This window comes from Nanorana parkeri, unplaced genomic scaffold (assembly GCF_000935625.1).
Source record: "Nanorana parkeri isolate BGI_ZX_2015 unplaced genomic scaffold, ASM93562v1 scaffold1776, whole genome shotgun sequence".
In the NCBI taxonomy this organism is placed as follows: Eukaryota; Metazoa; Chordata; class Amphibia; order Anura; family Dicroglossidae; genus Nanorana; species Nanorana parkeri.
This window is the reverse complement of record NW_017308044.1, coordinates 243,673-262,265: the sequence shown is the minus strand read 5'-3', so window position 1 is coordinate 262,265 and position 18,593 is coordinate 243,673. Positions and strand designations below refer to the sequence as shown.

General features: G+C 49.2%; 1 protein-coding gene across 1 annotated transcript in view; it reads right to left on the bottom strand.

The window, feature by feature from the left end:
* Window positions 1-310: 310 nt before the first annotated feature.
* The window catches only part of DNAJB2 (DnaJ heat shock protein family (Hsp40) member B2), a 28,287-nt gene continuing 10,004 nt past the window's right edge, over window positions 311-18,593 (bottom strand). Inside the window, exons 2-10 of the mRNA XM_018571544.1 lie at window positions 16,600-16,686; window positions 15,721-15,830; window positions 15,577-15,630; window positions 12,754-12,870; window positions 11,044-11,121; window positions 10,363-10,474; window positions 8,527-8,597; window positions 5,555-5,782; window positions 311-464 (exon numbers count right to left, since the gene is read on the bottom strand). Coding sequence (XP_018427046.1) covers window positions 454-464; window positions 5,555-5,782; window positions 8,527-8,597; window positions 10,363-10,474; window positions 11,044-11,121; window positions 12,754-12,870; window positions 15,577-15,630; window positions 15,721-15,830; window positions 16,600-16,664 — 846 coding nt within the window. The 5' untranslated portion in view covers window positions 16,665-16,686 and the 3' untranslated portion in view covers window positions 311-453. The remainder of the gene's footprint in view (window positions 465-5,554; window positions 5,783-8,526; window positions 8,598-10,362; window positions 10,475-11,043; window positions 11,122-12,753; window positions 12,871-15,576; window positions 15,631-15,720; window positions 15,831-16,599; window positions 16,687-18,593) is intronic.

Sequence of the window (18,593 nt, the reverse complement as noted above, 5' to 3'; positions counted from 1 at the left end):
CTCTTTTCTGATGAGACATTTCAATGTGACACAGCGATGCTGAATCTTGCCCACTGAGCCATTATTATCACAATCACAGTCCCTCAGCACTGTTCACCGTAAAGCATAAATAACTAAGCAATGTCCTTAGACTCCGCAAGCTCTCCTTTATATAAATATGTAGAATAGTCCCAGTCACACAGTCCCGCTTCTGTATATACATGTCCCTTGGGTCCAGCCCCTTTAAAATCCAGCAAGTGCTACATCCCACCCCAAAGCATCCAAAATGAAAAGTCTTATTCCAGTGTAGTGGACAGGGATCCCCTGAATCTTTCAAGATGGTACAGCCCACATGCCAATGCCGCCTCGCAGGGAAGGTGTATTGTGCGGGGGGGCGGGGGGAAAGCTTGCCTGTGCTCCCCTGGCACCCCACCCCTGCCAGCGACGGTAACAGAAGTGTATGTGACTCCGATCTCAGAACACACCTAGTGAGAGAAGCAAGACATTCAGTAGGCAAATAATTCACAGGTGTGTGTGTGTAAACAACAATCAGCAGACAGTTTAAGGATATTTATGGTACATTCAACATTAAAGAAAACTCTAGGAAGACATAAGCTGATAGGAGGAGAGAGCAGAGAGATGAGCTTGTTGCCGTGCTGCTTCTGCTTCACTGCCCAGTCACAAGCTGGGGATGAGCCCATGACAGCATGGTGTCAGAACAAGTGGGTTGAACAATGATGGCCGTCATTCAACACAGAAGACTGAGGACATCTTGTGGTAGAAAAGAAGAACTGCAGATCAACTGCAAGTTTGGCAGCAAAAGTTGTTCTTTTTGTTTTTTCATTTTAATGGACGTTTCATTTTGGTATTTTTGGTTTGTGTTCTGCTTTAAAGCCCACGACACCCTACCTCAGGGTTAGTCAACCTTGGCATCAGTGGTGTCACAAGGGGGGTGCGGCCCACGCCGGTTGACACCATCATCGGGGGTTAACACCAAAATGACTAACAATCATTTTGGTGTCACCCCCTCTAAAAAGTCAGGCACTCGGTCATGGACCGGGAGCCCGACAGCTGCAGGAGAGAGGAGGGGACCCGGCAGCATACCTTATCCTGCCAGATTAATGTCCCCTCCTCTCCTTTGTCCATCACTAAGTTGGCCGCCAGCAGTAAAGTGCACGTGTCATGCGTACACATAATGACGTGGGTGCCTGGTGACACCCGGCCTGGTGATGCCCCTGCTTGGCACTTCAGCTATTGTGGGACTAAATGTCCCATGAGGCATTGCAAGACTCGGACAGCCACAGGTATGACTCCCAGAGGCAGAGGCATTTGTAGCTTTCCAAAAGCAGGTGTGCCAAGGTTGCCTTCCCCTTGTGATGCGACTCAAGAACATTTAAAGTCATCCCCTCTAGGAAACCTGGTGATATATTTCCTGCAGAGAGCAGCCAAGATACATGTCACTGTCTATCCTTCTGTCAAAATCCTGGGTAGTGGGCAAAATGAGGAAGGGCTTAACCAGGACTGCAGCTAACGATTATTTTTATAATCGATTAGTTGCCCGATTAATCGATTTGTTGCATTAACCCCCCAGCTAATCGATTATGAGAATAGTTACCAACTATTCTCATAATCGATTAGTTGTTGCGGCCCGACTTAAATCTGAACTCTAGCTAGCAGATCAATGCAAAGTCCATACACTCATATGGGAGGATCTGAATTCCTCGTCATCCAGCCCTGAGCTTTACACAGACAGATAGCAGAGCCAGGCTGGTGACCTGGCTCTTCTCCACTGCAGATATAGGATGCAGCTTGGTCATCTCTCCACACCCAGCCTGTGACCGGAAAGTGAAGGTGCAGTGACATTCTGATGACCTCATCCCTCTGCTCTCTCCTCCTGCCAGCATGTTCTTTCTCAGGACATATGCATGTAGCACAGAGGATTGGCTCCTCGTTTCCCTCCCTCTCTGGGTCTTAGCACTACAGATACATCTGGTAACTGCAGTAAGGGATCCGTGTAATACATGACGTCGTTATTTCTTATATCTGCCCAGAGTTCAGCAGTTCCATCGTTCTTCACACCATTCACTTCAATGAAACCAGTGGAAGGATGAACAGTAATGTAAATAGAAGATCTTGTTCACAACAAACAGAGATCATTAGGCAACTGTGTGGACATCCCCTAAAAAATGTCAGTGTAGCTCATCGGGGCTCCTATATAAAATTGGGGCAAAGGAAACATGTCAGGAATGGAGTAGAATTATATTCACACATCTATATTAAAGGACACGTCTACATTTAAAGGACAGCCGCTGTATTATACGTCCAGGGAGAAGTAATCAATCATCAGATTTATACTCTTGTCTCTGCCCTGTGCTCCCCTACAGTACTGACTAATGTAAAGAATGCATAGTTTACATTCAGCCTGTCTGCAGTCTCCACTGTACAATGTAGAAAGAATAAGTAAACACTGCATTGTCTACATTCAGCCTGTCTGCAGTCTCCGCTGTACAATGTAGAAAGAATAAGTAAACACTGCATTGTCTACATTCAGCCTGTCTGCAGTCTCCGCTGTACAATGTAGAAAGAATAAGTAAACACTGCATTGTCTACATTCAGCCTGTCTGCAGTCTCCGCTGTACAATGTAGAAAGAATAAGTAAACACTGCCACCTGAGCAAGGAAAATGAGGAAAACATGACCAGTTAGGAGGACCTGAGGACTGGAGCTGGACGGCTTTATAATAAGCAAACTGCTTCTCAGCGAGAGATCTGCTCAGGGAGACATTGGCCATCCACATCGGGGGTCCCTGGCGATGCACATCAGCACACCCTGGCCGTCCAAATGGAGGGACCTTGGCCATCCACATGGGGAGACCTTGGCCATCCGCATGGGGAGACCTTGGCCATCCACATCGGGAGGTCCTGGCCATCCACATCGGGAGGTCCTGGCCATCCACATCTTCTTGTTGAAAGTGAAAAAGCCCTCTAAAGCAGAACTCCTGGCAAACAAGGAAAACATCATTAAATCCATTTATTATTTGAAGAACTGCTAGTGCAAGTACCTGACACCTGTCTTTATCTTAGCTTCTCATATTGTGAAAACGAGCCTCGGGCTGTGAGAGGGAGGGACAGCAGTGTGCGCTGTGCTATCTAAAAATGAAAGCTTGCTGAGGAGCACATCCCGCAATGCGGCTTCCACACGCGTGTAGTGGTGCACCACGACATACAGTAACTAAATTACCATACATTGTGCTGCATTGCCAAAAATGGTGCATGTCCAATTCTGTGGACGTTCTGGTACCTTTTCGCAACACAACGCACCATCCTGCAAACTTGTGAACCTTTGTTAGCGCATGAGCCCTGCTGCACCACTCACTAGCTGCTTGTGCTGCTTCTCCCTCTACCAGTCTGAGCACTGCTATGTTGCAAGAAGGTGATCCTGAGTGAAAATACATGGAATGCTATATTAATACATACAGAGCTTACTATGCGTCTTTTATATCTGCCTGGAGTTTAGCTGTAAAGTGCATCTTAATTTCCGATTCATTTTATACAGGAGCCCCTATACATTTAGGGGAGGACTTGGCTAAATGGGGAATTGCTTGGCACAAAACTACAAGGCCGCTAGGATGTCACAATAAGACATCGTAAATGGTGCCAGCATCCAGGTATATGATGTTCTGAAGGCATTTATGTGTTTACATTAGAAAAGTTCAAGTGGTTTGGACAGCTTAGCTGGAGGCCGGTCCCTGATGACCAGAGGGAGAGCAGAGAGACCGGTCCCTGATGACCAGAGGGAGAGAGCAGAGAGACCGGTCCCTGATGACCAGAGAGACCAGTAGGCCGGTCCCTGATGACCAGAGGGAGAGAGCAGAGAGACCAGTAGGCCGGTCCCTGATGACCAGAGGGAGAGAGCAGAGAGACCAGGAGGCCGGTCCCTGATGACCAGAGGGAGAGAGCAGAGAGACCAGGAGGCCGGTCCCTGATGACCAGAGGGAGAGAGCAGAGAGACCAGGAGGCCGGTCCCTGATGACCAGAGGGAGAGAGCAGAGAGACCAGGAGGCCGGTCCCTGATGACCAGAGGGAGAGAGCAGAGAGACCAGGAGGCCGGTCCCTGATGACCAGAGGGAGAGAGCAGAGAGACCAGGAGGCCGGTCCCTGATGACCAGAGGGAGAGAGCAGAGAGACCAGGAGGCCGGTCCCTGATGACCAGAGGGAGAGAGCAGAGAGACCAGGAGGCCGGTCCCTGATGACCAGAGGGAGAGAGCAGAGAGACCAGGAGGCCGGTCCCTGATGACCAGAGGGAGAGAGCAGAGAGACCAGGAGGCCGGTCCCTGATGACCAGAGGGAGAGAGCAGAGAGACCAGGAGGCCGGTCCCTGATGACCAGAGGGAGAGAGCAGAGAGACCAGGAGGCCGGTCCCTGATGACCAGAGGGAGAGAGCAGAGAGACCAGGAGGCCGGTCCCTGATGACCAGAGGGAGAGAGCAGAGAGACCAGGAGGCCGGTCCCTGATGACCAGAGGGAGAGAGCAGAGAGACCAGGAGGCCGGTCCATGATGACCAGAGGGAGAGAGCAGAGAGACCAGGAGGCCGGTCCCTGATGACCAGAGGGAGAGAGCAGAGAGACCAGGAGGCCGGTCCCTGATGACCAGAGGGAGAGAGCAGAGAGACCAGCATAGAAGGAAGACAGGCAGCTACATGCAGACAGCTAGAGAGAGGCTTCCAGCGGGTTAGTGCAATGAGTGTTGAGCACAGATCCGGATAGAGGAGTGTTAAGCCACTCTACAGAGCAGGCAACACACAAAACTCGTCCCTTAAGTGGCTTTTGAACTGCCAGCTCATCAGTTTCATATGGTCAGCACTGGGCTGCTTTAAACCATTGAGGAGCAGGCAGAGCATTGGTGCGTAGAGACGGAAGTATAACATACTCCAGGGCACTGGACGATCTCTGACACCTCTTCAGCAAATACAAAATCTTGGCTTACACTAGCAGAGGTAACATCTATTTTTTCTCTTTTTCTCGTCCTTCTTTGGGCTATTTACCTCCCCACTAAATTTGACTCCTCGAATGTCATCATTCGGCCTCGGCTGTTGCTTTACCGCATCCCAGTTTGGGCTCTGGTAGTCCTTCGGCTGCTCTGCTGCCACCTGCTGGTGCCTTAGCTGATCTGTCATCACTTGATGATGCCTTAGTTGGTCGGCTGCCCCCAACTGATGCCTTAGCTGATCTGCAGTCACCTGATGATGCCCCAGCTGGTTTGCTGCCCCCAACTGGTGCCTTAGCTGATCTATGGTCACCTGATGATGGCTCAGTTGGTCTGCTGCCACCTGCTGGTGCCTTAGTTGACCTGCAGTTGCCTGTTGATACCTTAGCTGGTCTGCTGCTCCCTGCTGGCGCCTTAGCTGATCTACAGTTACCTGATGATGCCTTAATGAATCTGCGGCCATTTGCTGGTGCCTTAGCTGATCTGCAGTCAACTGGCGTCTCAGCAGATGTGCTGCCTGTCTCTGCTCCCTCAGCTGCCCCATTACCTCCTGTGCCTGCCCTCTCCCCGCTTTCTGTGTAATTTTCACACCTGCTTGGTGCTGCCCGGCAGCCTCCATTTCGGAGAGGCTGTAGGCCATGGCCAGTTGCAGATCCTCATCTTCGTCATCGCTGTCCAGCACCATGTAAGCGGGGCCGGCGCTCTGGGATCGCTGGATGTTGTGTGGTGACCCCCTGGCATGGTTGTTGGGGTTTTGCATCTTTGTCTGGTGATCCCGTTTGCTCATCTCTAGGGCCAAGGCAAGTTCATCTTCAACCCCTGCAAAATAACCACAGAGATGTCAGGACTTAGAGCAAACTTTCATCTCTGAGATGATCATTTGTCACAACGATCAGAATACATCTGTATGTTCATGAACACAGTAAACAACCTCTGACCTACCAGTCTCAGTGGGAAAACAGATTATAATGCATTTCTTTCAGGTGACTACTATTGTTCCGCGCCAAGGTGGGAGCCAGAGGTGTCTGGCGGGACATAATCATCCTGCATGGCATCCTGCAATTTAGGACTTCTCTTATCGTTAAGTTCTAACCAAAATTGTTATTTTTATGTTATTCTTAGGTATAGTGCAAAGATATCAGAACCTCTAACGTGCTTTTGATTCTGTTGAGTAGACTGCCCGTCACTTTTTGTCACGGTGACCACAGTAGAAGCAAGGGAAATCTTCCCTCAGGGGACATAAAGAGCAATGGAAACCTAACAGAAGTATTTACTGATGCCTGTTTCCCTTTTGGAGAGATTTCATGCATGGTCACCTGGACACAAAGAGAGATGAAATCTCCCCAATGGGAAGATAAACAGCAATAATAGCCAACCAAAAGTCTTACCTGGAGTTCCACTTTAAGTATAAAACACAGTACCATGGGGAAGGAATGACACCAAGGCAGCTGACTGCTCCTTGCTGAGCTACACGCCCAAACCCCATCCCTTCCCAAAAGAATGAAGCTGATCAGTTTTAAGGTCCCCACACACCTTACGATTATCGTACGATAATCGTGGGAAATCCCGTGATCGTACGATTATCGTAAGGTGTGTGGAAGCCGTGCGACCTCTACTACTGTAAGGTTGCACGACTTTTAACTTACGGACATGTTCAAAAACCCGCCGAGCATCGTACGATGTTCGGCGGGTTTGAGGCATGTCCGTACGATAAAAGCCGCACGGGGCGGTGTGCGCAAGCGCACACTGCCCGTTAGGCATTGCGTTCATCGGAAGCCCGCCCCTCAGGGGGCGTGGCTTGCGATCGCAAGTACGATCTGCCTATGCAAGATAGGCAGATCGTACGTTTTTTAAAGTACCTTACAACCATCGCAAGACAAAAGTCTTGCGATGGCTGTAAGGTGTGTGCCCAGCCTTAGGGTTTCCACCCTGTTTGATTGCCCACCAGGTTTCCACTACAACTGGTGACTCCAATCAGGAAAAGCTTCCCTCACTGCCTGTGATCTGAAATTCTAGGACAGTTAGGCTGGGGAGGGAAGTAAAGCTGGCCATACACTGATCTATTTTTTTCATTCAATGGAAAACTTAGACCCGATTCCTCCATCGACACAAACAGCGCGTCGATCGAGGAATCCCTGCGGTTTACATTGTATTCGGACAGGAGCTGTCGGCCCCTGTTAGAATACCCGACCAGAGCAGGCAGCTCATTGGTTGCCGGGTTTGATCGATCGAAGATTTTCTGACTGGCTCCTTCAGCTGATTGAGGGATGCTGATCGAAAAGGATGTCCGACAGCCCCACACTGTCCGGTTCCTCAAAAACCAGCCGAAATCCGAACAGTGTATGGGCACCTTTAAGCTCACAGTGTGCAGTGAAATCAGAGTAACGAAAATGTAATATGGGAAAAGAGAGGGGTTCAATTTCCCCCCCCCAGTGATAATTCATCTTCACCATAAAGACCATCTTGGAAGAGATATCTACTTGGTTCACTATTGCTCTGGCTGCTGAAGTGACTTTAAATGGGCACAAGCCCAAGTTCTGATCCCTCTCACTCTTTCCTCCATCTTCTTTTATTTCTCACCTAAATCTTCTGCTTCCTTCTACTAGTTCCCCTGCACTGAGCTACAAGGATGACCATCCCCTATAACCCACGCCAGCTGGAATAATGGTCCGGACACTTGAAAAATCCACTACACAGCCTTGGACCTAGCAACATAACGTTTGCAATGGCGAGCAGTCATTGATTAGCGTGGCCACATGACCATGCTGACCAATGAGAATCTCTACTTTCTTCCCTGAAAAAAAGAAGACTCAGAAGGGAATCTCATTCTCACACCAGGAACCGGAGGTGGCGGGGGGTGAGAAGGGTGTTATGGTTAGGTCACCTTTTCATTTTTTTACCTAACCCTTTAAAGGTGAACTATGGGGTTAAGGCTTTTCCCCATAGTTCTCCTTAGGGTAATGGGAGGACACAAACTAGCGTCCTCCCGTCACCCAAAGCTCAGTATACCGCGAGCTACAGCTCACGGTATATGGAGACGCCGCAGCTGAAGCGGATCCCGACAATTATGTCTGGATCCGCCCAGCTGCGTGAGTGACAGCTGGCTCTGCCTATCTGGAGGCAGAGCCAGCTGTACCCGCCCCTTTCCCCCGTCCGTTCTGCCAGTCAGCGCTGGCGGATCGGAGCGGGGAGGGGGGAATCCAGCTCCTGCCCTGTCACAGCAGAGAGCCGTGACAGGATCGAGAGGTGAGGGAACCCGGTATGTTTTCCCTCACCTCCCGATCTACTGAGCCGACCTCTGACAGTCTCATTGTCACAGGTCGGCTAGAACTATGAGGTGAGTGAAAAGCACTCACCTCATAGTTCTCCTTTAAGGTATATATGAGGCTTATATTGAAAAACATATGTACAGGGAGGACAGAAATAGAACTGATTACACTAGAAAGTAAATGGCGAGTACTGTAGATGCAAGTTTTATTAGTGACTTATGACAGAACGCTCTTTGTAGCTGATAGGTCTTCTGTTCTAACTTTCAGCTTAAGGATTCACGGGTATATCCTTACCATTGACCTGGATGGACTTCAGCTGGCCGTCCTCCTCCACCTCCACCCGTTCCACTCCATTTTCTACTATCCTGTACATGGGAAAAGGACACAATGACTTGGACTATCGAGACAAATATAAACAAAACCCAGAAGAAGTAAATGTAACCATTTTATTGGCTGGTATTCAAGAGCTTCCGGCCTAAGATCCTGAGAGCGCTTGGGCTTTATCTACTCTGAAGCAGGCCGTACACATCATAGTCTGATTCTGCAATGTTTGTACAATCTCCTTTAAATCTGCCAAAACCATGTAAGAGCCCGTCTAAACACTCCCTTCCTACTGTATCAAAATAGACAGACCCTTACACTACATAGTTATTGGAAGATCTAAAGAAGACGGTAGTCAGATTGTGACGTGTATGATCATTTTAAAGCTGAACTCTACATAAACATATGAAATACATAAGAGGGAGCTTACACAGCTCTTTCTGGCAGGACAGGAGACCTGAGCTCCAGTTCAGCAACACTTACAGGTCTTGTTTCTCCCCCAGCCAGTAAAAGAAGAAGCAGCTCATTGATAAGCTCATCTCTCTGCCAGTCTGCTCTCCCCTCCTGTCAGAATGTTCTTTGCACTGTAGCACAACCAAATGGGTCCTTGTGCTACTTCTTCCTCTCCCAGTTGGGGCCGTGCTGCAGTGGCGTCACAAGGGGGGTGCGGCCTGCACCCGGTTGACACCATTGGAGGGGTGACACCAAAATGACTTGGTCATTTTGGTGTCACCCCCCTCTGAAAAGTTGGGCGCTCGGTCATGGACCGAATGCCCGACAGTATCAGGAGAGAGGAGGGGACCCGGCAGCATACCTTATCCCGCCGGGTGACTGTCCCCTCCTCTCTCTGCCGGCGTCCATCACCAAGATGGCCGCCGGCAGGTATCAGAATACTGCCGCGCATGCGCGGTGACGTCTTGGCGGGAATGACACTCGGTTACCGCTCCGGGTGTCACCCAGCCTCGGGACGCCCCTGCCGTGCTGTACAGGTACCACACAATGCTGCTACTAAGCAAAATTCAGGCAATAATACTACTTGCATTAAAAAAAAAATTAAAACATTGAAATGGTGTACTAATGAATGCAGAGCTGCCAAATGTGTCTTTTATATCTGCCTGGAGTTCAACTTTAAGAACAAACACATTAGAAGGTTGATAAGATTCAAGCAGGTCCTCCAAAATAACAACTGTGGAGTGAAAATTTAGACAGTTTCTGGCAAGACAATAAAGATGCTCCTTGCTCAGCCATTACCAAGTTCTTAAAGTGACACTAAACTCAGGTGTTAAGTCTTAAAAATACATTCAAGATCCTCAACAATGTATATTATTTGTGTGTCACTCGGCTGTAGATCCTCCAATCATCTCTGAATTGGTGCTGACACTGTCCTTCCTTCTGAAGGGGGGCTACTTTTGTCCCCCATGGTCCCTGTGTGTGTTGTAAAGTAGTCACCGCTCCAAGCTCACTCCCGGGATGGACTACAATCTCATGTTTAGTTTACTGGTTTGTATTCAGATTGTAGTCCATCCCGGGAGTGAGCTTGGAGCGGTGACTACTTTACAACACACACAGGGACCATGAGGAACAGAAGTAGCCCCCCTCCGGAAGGAAGGACAGTGTCAGCACCAATTCAGAGATGATTGGAGGATCTACAGCCGAGTGACACACAAATAAGATACATTGTTGTTCATAGTTGAGGATCTTGAATGTATTTTTAAGATTTAACTCCCGTGTTTAGTGTCACTTTAATTATGAAAAGGTCCACATAACTTTAACCCACACACAAGGCACCTACGCTCACTTGATACCCACCGTTTGGTTGTTATTCGTTTGCCATTTATAAATTTAGTTGAGGTGGAAACAGAACAGACGTTCCCGGCCATACCAAACCCATTACTTCCAAAAGATGAGAAAGATGAGAACACTGCAGAGAGAAAAATCGAATGATTGTTAACACAAGATGAGTTGAAAGATGAGATATGACATGATTTAGGGAATGGCAGCGTGTCCACGTCCAAGACATCTAAGATATATTCTAAGGGGGTCTTTTACATCAGTTACTGTTACTTATCTTCACTGCTGGAGCAAAAGCCAGATAACTGCAAAAAGGGAAGGCAGGGAGTTCATTCGCCTTATCGTTTTAGATCAGGGGTAGCCAAACTCCGGCCCTCCAGCCGTGGTGGAACTACAAATCCCATGAGGCATTGCAAGATTCTCACAGCCACGACTCCCGGAGAGAGATGCATCATGGGATTTGTAGGTTCACCACAGCTGGAGGGCCGGAGTTTGGCTACCCCTTGTTTTAGGTGAACCAACCCTTTAAACTTCACACCATGGTGTGCAGAAATACTGCGGGGTTTAGCAGGGAGTGGATAGCGGTGTCTGCTTTCTGTTATACATCGGCTGAGCGAGCACAGCATTGTTCTGTCTGGGTCTCCTTTCTTAAAGTAACCCCTTAGTGTTGGAAAAAAAAACAGGACAAGCTGGCCTTACCTCTAGTAGCAGGAAAAGCGTCCGAAAAAAATGGAGAGGAGCGAGTGTGATGCATTTCAGGAAACAGAAATTCATCCCCTTCAAAGAAGAAAACAGGAGTTAAAAGCAATCAGTGATTCATATCTTACACATACCGGCGTTCGCTCACCTCTCGATCCTGTCACGGCTCTCTGCCGTGACAGGGGAGGTGCTGGATTCCCCCTCCCCGCTCCGATCTGCCAGCGCTGACTGGCGGAACGGACGGGGGAGGGGGCGGGTACAGCTGGCTCTGCCTCTAGATAGGCAGAGCCAGCTGTCAGTCACGCAGCTGGGCGGATGCCGGCACATTTGTCGGGATCCGCTTCAGCGTCTCAGTATACCGCGAGCAGCAGCGCGAGAAGCAAACATCAGGGTGGTATTATTTCACCACAGCTCTGAAGTGATGTTGTGTTCCATAGGAATGAAGGGGTGGTATTGATGTGATCTGGTGTTGTCTGCTGTGTTTACATCTATGTGATCAACATAACAATAAGTTACAGATTTTCCATTAATCTCTGCATAATCATTAGGGATACACAGATACCGTTACTAGTATAGGTATCAATGCGGATACCGAGTATTTGGGGGGGTACTCGCCCAAATGCTCCGATACTTATCCCGATACTAGAACTTCCAGTCAGAGGGAGATTTCCTCTGACCGACAGTGCCGCGAGGGAACATGGAGCCGGCTCCCCTGACAAACAGGAAGCTGAGCCGCGGGTAATGACTCGCGACCCGGTGTTCTATCGAAAGCTCCGACTTTTCGAGCTCTCCGACTGGTGACGTCACATCCGATGACTGCCAGGAGGAGATCTACACCAGATTGAGCTACTGCGCGTGCCCATGGAATCAATGCTGAATTCTCTAATTATTGCCACTGCGCCTGCGCGGCTATCGGCTCATCAGATTCTAGAACTTAGTACAATGTTATATTTGTCGTAGGTTATGGGAGCTGATGAGCCAATAGCCGCGCAGGCACAGTGGCAACTGTGGCTATCGGCTCATCGGATTCTATAACCTAGTGCAAACTGATATTTGTCCTACGTTATAGAAGCTGATAGCCGCAGTGCCGAGTGTGGTTATAGAATTTGACGGCGACGCGCAGGGGCAATAGATCGAGGTTTTGGACACGGACTCCATGGGCATGCGCAGTAGCTCCATATGGTGTAGATCTCCTACTGGCAGTCACCGGATGTGACGTCACCAGTCGGAGAACTCGAGAAGTCAGACATTTTCGATAGAACATCGGCTTCCTGATTGGCCGGGAAAGGAGCTCTATGCTGTTTTGGCCGGCTTGATGCTGATTGGCCGGGAAGCCGGCTTTCCAGCCAATTAGCATCAGGAAGCCGAGCCACGGGTCATAGCCCGGCTTTCTGATTGCCTGGGAAGCCGGCTCCATGGTAGCAGAAGTACCGGTATCGGCACTCAGTATCGGCGAGTACCGAAATCTAAATATTGGTACTCGTACTAGATATCGAAAAACAGGTATCGGTGCATCCCTACTGATCAGTATAGAACTCTCCTCAGACATTTCAGATATTTTTAAAGCCATGAGAATTTTTATTTCAAGTCACTTGGATAGTCGCCATGCACCATCCCCCCAGCACACAGACTTTGCCAGAACCCCCTTTAAGAAACTGAGCAGCCTGAATATTAGTAACAATTCTGTATAGAAGGTATCTGTGGACTTACCAAAGAAGTCAGAGAAGGGGTCTCGTCCACCAAAGAATTCCTGGAATACCTCCTCTGGGCTCCGGAATGTGTAGGCATATTCATGGAACCGGCATCCTCCTGAGCTGGATCGGGGCTCTGTGCGGGAGACAGATCAAAGAAACACGTTTCAAATTATCTATACACTGAGTGGCCAGATTATTATGACCACCTGACGTTTGTAGGCAAATTAGCTATGATTTGGCGCTGAAGTTGCTAGAGGGCCAAACCATTATAAATAGGGAAGCAGGTTGGTTACCACGACAGTAGAAGTGATTTGTTTCTGAAGATACGGGGAAACAACGCGATTTAACAGCCTTTGAACGTGGGATGATTGTTGGCGTTCGGAGCCATGGAGCGAGTATCAGCAAAACAGCAGAATTGGTTAAATGTTCAAGAGGGGCTCATTGTTAAAGTGTTTAAAGACCGGACTGTCAGCCGAAAATCTGGGTCTGAACGTGCGGATTGTGGCCGCCAGCGACTAGTCAATGTTAGGGCAGAACGAGGGAGGGGCAAGACTGGTACAAGACAACAGAAGGGCAACAGTGCCGTGTCAGATTCCTCACATCACCTTTCAACATCTCGTGGAGTCACGAGGCGGCCCAACGAAGTACTGATGGGGTGGTCATAATAATCTGGCCACTCAGTGTATATATCAACATGCCGGCTGTTATAAGATCGCAGGCTGCCAAATCAGTTGCTGAAGAGCTCTGCGCATTCTCACACACTGGACAAGACGGTATCCAATGTCCTGCCATCACAGTCCTGATACATGTTCTCACTTAGTAAGCCCTGATGAAGGGGGCATTTGTATGAGCCCTCAAAGCGTGTTGGCTATTTCTGTACTGTCCCGTCAACTCTACATTGAATAAAGATGTATCTGGACTATTAAAGTGCGGGGCTTCAATTCACAATCCTGCAAGGTGATCCACGCAAGTGATGCAATGGGTGGCAACAATCAGGTCATGTCTGGGATACCAGCAGAGCCAAGAAAGAGCACCTCTGATGATCACAAGCATTTCTTGTCACAAACAGACATTGGGGGGAGTTTATGAAAACTGGAGCGAACAGAATCTGGAGCAGTTGCCCATGGCAACCAGTTTCTTTGTTCAGTTAAGATTTGAAAATGCAAGAGAGATGCTTATTGGTTGCCGTGCACAGCTGCTCCAGATTCTGTCTGCTCCGGGTTTTGATAAATTCCCCCCATTGCTTCTTACTGGAAAATCTGCAAAAGCTTTCAGAAATTTTCCTTTTTTTCCTCAGCCCACTAGGTGTATGGGTCGGCCCTACACATTATACTGCCGCTAAGTATGTGGACACCGCTGTAAATGACTGAGTCCAGATGTCTCCAGTGCAGGGTACTGTTAAAGGAGAACTATGGGGTTAAGGCTTTTCCCCATAGTTCTCCTTAGAGTAACGGGAGGACACAAACTAGCGTCCTCTCGTCACCCTAAGCTCAGTATGCCGCGAGCTGCAGCTCGCTGTATACTGAGACGCCGCAGCTGAAGCGGATCCCGACAATTATGTCTGGATCCGCCCAGCTGCGTGAGTGACAGCTGGCTCTGCCTATCTGGAGGCAGAGCCAGCTGTACCCGCCCCCTCCCCCGTCCGTTACGCCAGTCAGCGCTGGCAGATCGGAGCGGGGAGGGGGGAATCCAGCCCCACCCCCCACGGCAGATAGCCTGACAGGATCGAGAGGTGAGAGAACGCCGGTATGTGGTCGCTCACCTCCCGATCTACTGAGCCGACCTGTGACAGTCTCATTATCACAGGACGGCTAGAACTATGAGGTGAGTGAAAAGCACCCGCCTCATAGTTCTCATAGTTCTCCTTTAATGCTACACCATACAAACACATTGTAGACAATTGTGCTCTTCCGACCTTGTGGTAACAGTTTGGGGAAAGTCCTTTTCTGTTCCACCATGACTGGACCCCTGTGCACAGCCTTATAGACATGCTTTGATGGGCTTGGTGTGGAGGAACTTGAGTAACAAGCACGAAGCCCTGACCTCAACCCTACTGAACACCTTTGGGATGAATGGGAACAGCACTTGTGAGCCGGATCTTCTCATCCAACATCTGTACCTGACCTCACAAATGGGCACAAATTCATAAAGACACCCAGGGCCGGATTCCCCACAAGGCCACCGAGGCCATGATCTCAGGGCGGCAGGGAGTAGAGGGGTGGCACAGCCGATACTGGCCCCACGGGTGTGGAATTCCTATCGCCCGACGCCCGGGACATGGAGATTTCGACGCTGGTCGGGTAGGTTATTTCTACGGTTCTATCCCAACACAACCTAACCACTGAACCGTCACAATCTCAAACAATTCATCCCCACACAGCCACCTCCTCATGTGTCACTTCCCATTCCCTTTTAGATTGTAAGCCCTCAGGGACAGGGCCCTCCTTACCATCTTGTCTTGAATTGTATTGTGATTGTAATGTCCTCCTTATATTGTAAAGCGTAATACATTTAGCCCTGCTTCAGGGGGACCCGGGACCTCGGCAAAGTAGTTCAGGGTGGAGAGTAGGGAGCAGAGCGGAGAATGTACGTTCTCCGCTCAGCTCCGTGTGAACACTGAGATGGAAGAGCTGCACTGGCAGCCTTCCCCTCTCAGCTGTCACAGGAGAGCCAGCACAGCGCTGTGCTCAAACTCCGGTATTGGAGGTGACAGGTTCAATAAAGAGAACCTGTCACCTCCCCATGCTATCACACAGGGGATTGTTAGCTCCTGTGTGATAGCAATAAAGGTAAGTGAAAGATATACTCAAGATATGACTATTATCTGTAGACTACTCACCAGGTCCTGAGAATCCCGCTTTCCCATAACGATCATAGGTCTCCCGCTTTCCCGCTGATGGGGAAGAAAGACAAACTGATTGTTAGGAAAAACGCACTACAGGTTATGTCATCTGATAGGAAACGGGCACAAAGCCGTACTTACCATCTGATAACACTTCGTAGGCCTCTGCAATGTCTTTGAACTTTTTCTCTGCCAGCTCTTTATTGTCAGGGTTCTTGTCGGGGTGCCACTTTAATGCCAGCTTCCTATATCTGTGAGGAGCCAAGCCGATAAGACAACATTGATTGCATTTCCTATGGTGTCATAACTAGATCAATGCCGAAAATCTAGAATACTCTATTTGGGAACATAAATGTTCATTGTTAAAGTTGATCTAAACCAAAACAATAATATATCACATACAGTATATAAGAGTTATCGTATTAAGTCATTCTACATTTCTTTCCATCTTTTTATACATGCAGCGTTCATTGAAATAACAGCTGGTGATCCTGCCATGGAGGCCCTTGTTCAGGCACTTCCTGTGGGGTGACAACTGTCTACCATTTGTGCTCCAGTGCAGGGGCGTCCCGAGGCTGAGTGACACCCAGTACCTAAACCGGGTGACACCCCGCCGTGTCGTCATCACGCATGCGTGGCCATCTGATTGACGCCTGCCGGCGTCCATCTTGGCGATGGACGCCGGCAGAGAGAGGAGGGGACGTTGACCCGGCGGGATGAGGTATGCCGCTGGGTCCCCTCCTCTCTCCATGACCGAGTGCCCAACTTTTTAGAGGGGGTGACATCAAAATTACTGCCAGTTATTTTGGTGTCACCCCTGCAATGGTGTCACCCGGGATTCTGCAGGAAGCTAAAACTTTTAAGCATCAAGGTGCAGCATCCATTGCAATGTATACAACACGTATCTCTTTCCATACTGGAACCCCATTCTAGACCCGTGAGACAGTTTAATACTCCATCCACACACTGATATGAAGTACATCTCTTAGGCAGCAGTTTCTGCATTGTTTGAAGACTTACGCCCGTTTGATGTCGTCCTGGCTGGTGTTCCTGGGCACTCCGAGAATTTCATAGTAATCACCCATGATTCTGTGCTCTGAGAAGCTTCTGGAAGGGACAAGAAGGAGATGAGCTGACGTTCACCATGGTACAGTGTCCCCAGTCACACACAAGGACATAACATATATAACCCTCTAGAGGTGACACATATACAAGAATAGTACATTACACAGCAGCCGCCTCGGCGCTCCCGAATTCCCCTCCGAGCTTCCTCTCTCCATCCCTCCCTCTGGATTTATTTTGGGAAGGGGAACACATGGGAATACTCAACCTATAAGTCAGCAGCATTAGTCAGGGGCGAACCTTTCTCCTTGGGACGTGGAGTATAAATTGTGACTTGCACTATCGCTTTGCCCAATTAGGAAAATCTTACATTGGCTTTGCATAGCCCACCAAGGTAGGCATGTATACTTACCCAGACGTGCTCCCTCGCTGCCTTTCTGCACTGCCAGGAGAGCATGTGACTTCCCCATGTGACAGCGTTGGAGCCCAAACGGGCCAATCGTCAGGAGACCTTGGTAAAGGCTCGGTGGTATAGGAGAGCATGTGACCTTCCCCATGTTACAGCATTGGAGCCCGAACAGCCAATCGGCAGGAGACATTGGTAAGGGCTCGGGGGTATAGGAGAGCATGTGACCTTCTCCATGTGACAGCATTAGAGCCCGAACGGGCCAATCGCCAGGAGACATTGGTAAGAGCTGCGGGGTATAGGAGAGCATGTGACCTTCCCCATGTGACAGCATTAGAGCCCGAATCGCCAGGAGACCTTGGTAAGGGCTCGGGGATATAGGAGAGCATGTGACCTTCCCCATGTGACAGCGTTGGAGGACGAACGGGCCAATCGCCAGATCTGAATGCTGTCATGTGCTGACACCAGTTGGCACAGGAGCACAGACAGGCGGGTATGGGATAATGGAGTTTGGCTGAGTAAGTATAAATGGGGGGGTGGCTATGAACAGATGCTGTCACTTGGCCTAAATGGGCATCATGACAGGGTCTCTTTAGCACCCGAGTCCAAACAAAATGGGAGCTTTAGTTTTGGATAAGGCGGTGAACAGTTTTTATTTCACCAAGACGGCACCACATGCAAAGCCTTAAGAACATTGTCACTAATCCTAACCCTTCCTCACTCGCTTCCTACACACTGGTTTGGAAGGTGTAGGGGAGGGTCAAGTTTTTATCGCAGTGCCTCATTGGGTGGATTCACCCTTTTATTTGCACTGGTGACCATTGTCACTGAGACAGAACGTGAAGGGAAATCCAAAAATGTGTCTGTGTCCCCAGAAGAAAAGGTAAGGGGAAGTTTCCCAATGGGGGCATCCGTTCCGGGGACAAATGTCTAAGAGTGGAACATCCCTCACTTTGGGAGATCTTCTCTAACTTCCTGTTGCATCTCAGGGACAGGAAGTGAAGGGATATTCTACCACTGGTATAGAATCAGATAAAAATAAGCTGACATGGGTTCTAACTAGGGATGCACCGAAACTAGTATCGGTGCCGATACCGAGTATTTGGGTGAGTACTCGTACTCGCCCAAATGCTCCGATACCTAGCACGAGTACTTCCTGTATCAGGAAGCTAGCAAATCCGGAAGTCGGGCACCGTGCAATGACGTAGCGCCCGGCATTCTGATTGGCCAGGAAACGGCTCCATGCTCTCTCGTCACTTGTGATGAGAGAGCATAGAGCCGACTTCCCGGCCAATCAGTAAGCCGGGTAGCGTGCAATGACGCGCTGCCCGGCTTACTGATTGGTCAGGAAGCTAGCAAATCCGGAAGTCGGGCACCGTGCAATGACGTAGCGCCCGGCATTCTGATTGGCCGGGAAGCCGGCGTCATGCTCCCTCGTCATCTCATGAATCATAATATTAAGAAAGTGACTTTAAAGCATTAGTTTGTATTGCTTTAGGAAAAATGTGACCTGTCCCTTTAAGAAAAAGTATTGGTAATTGGTATC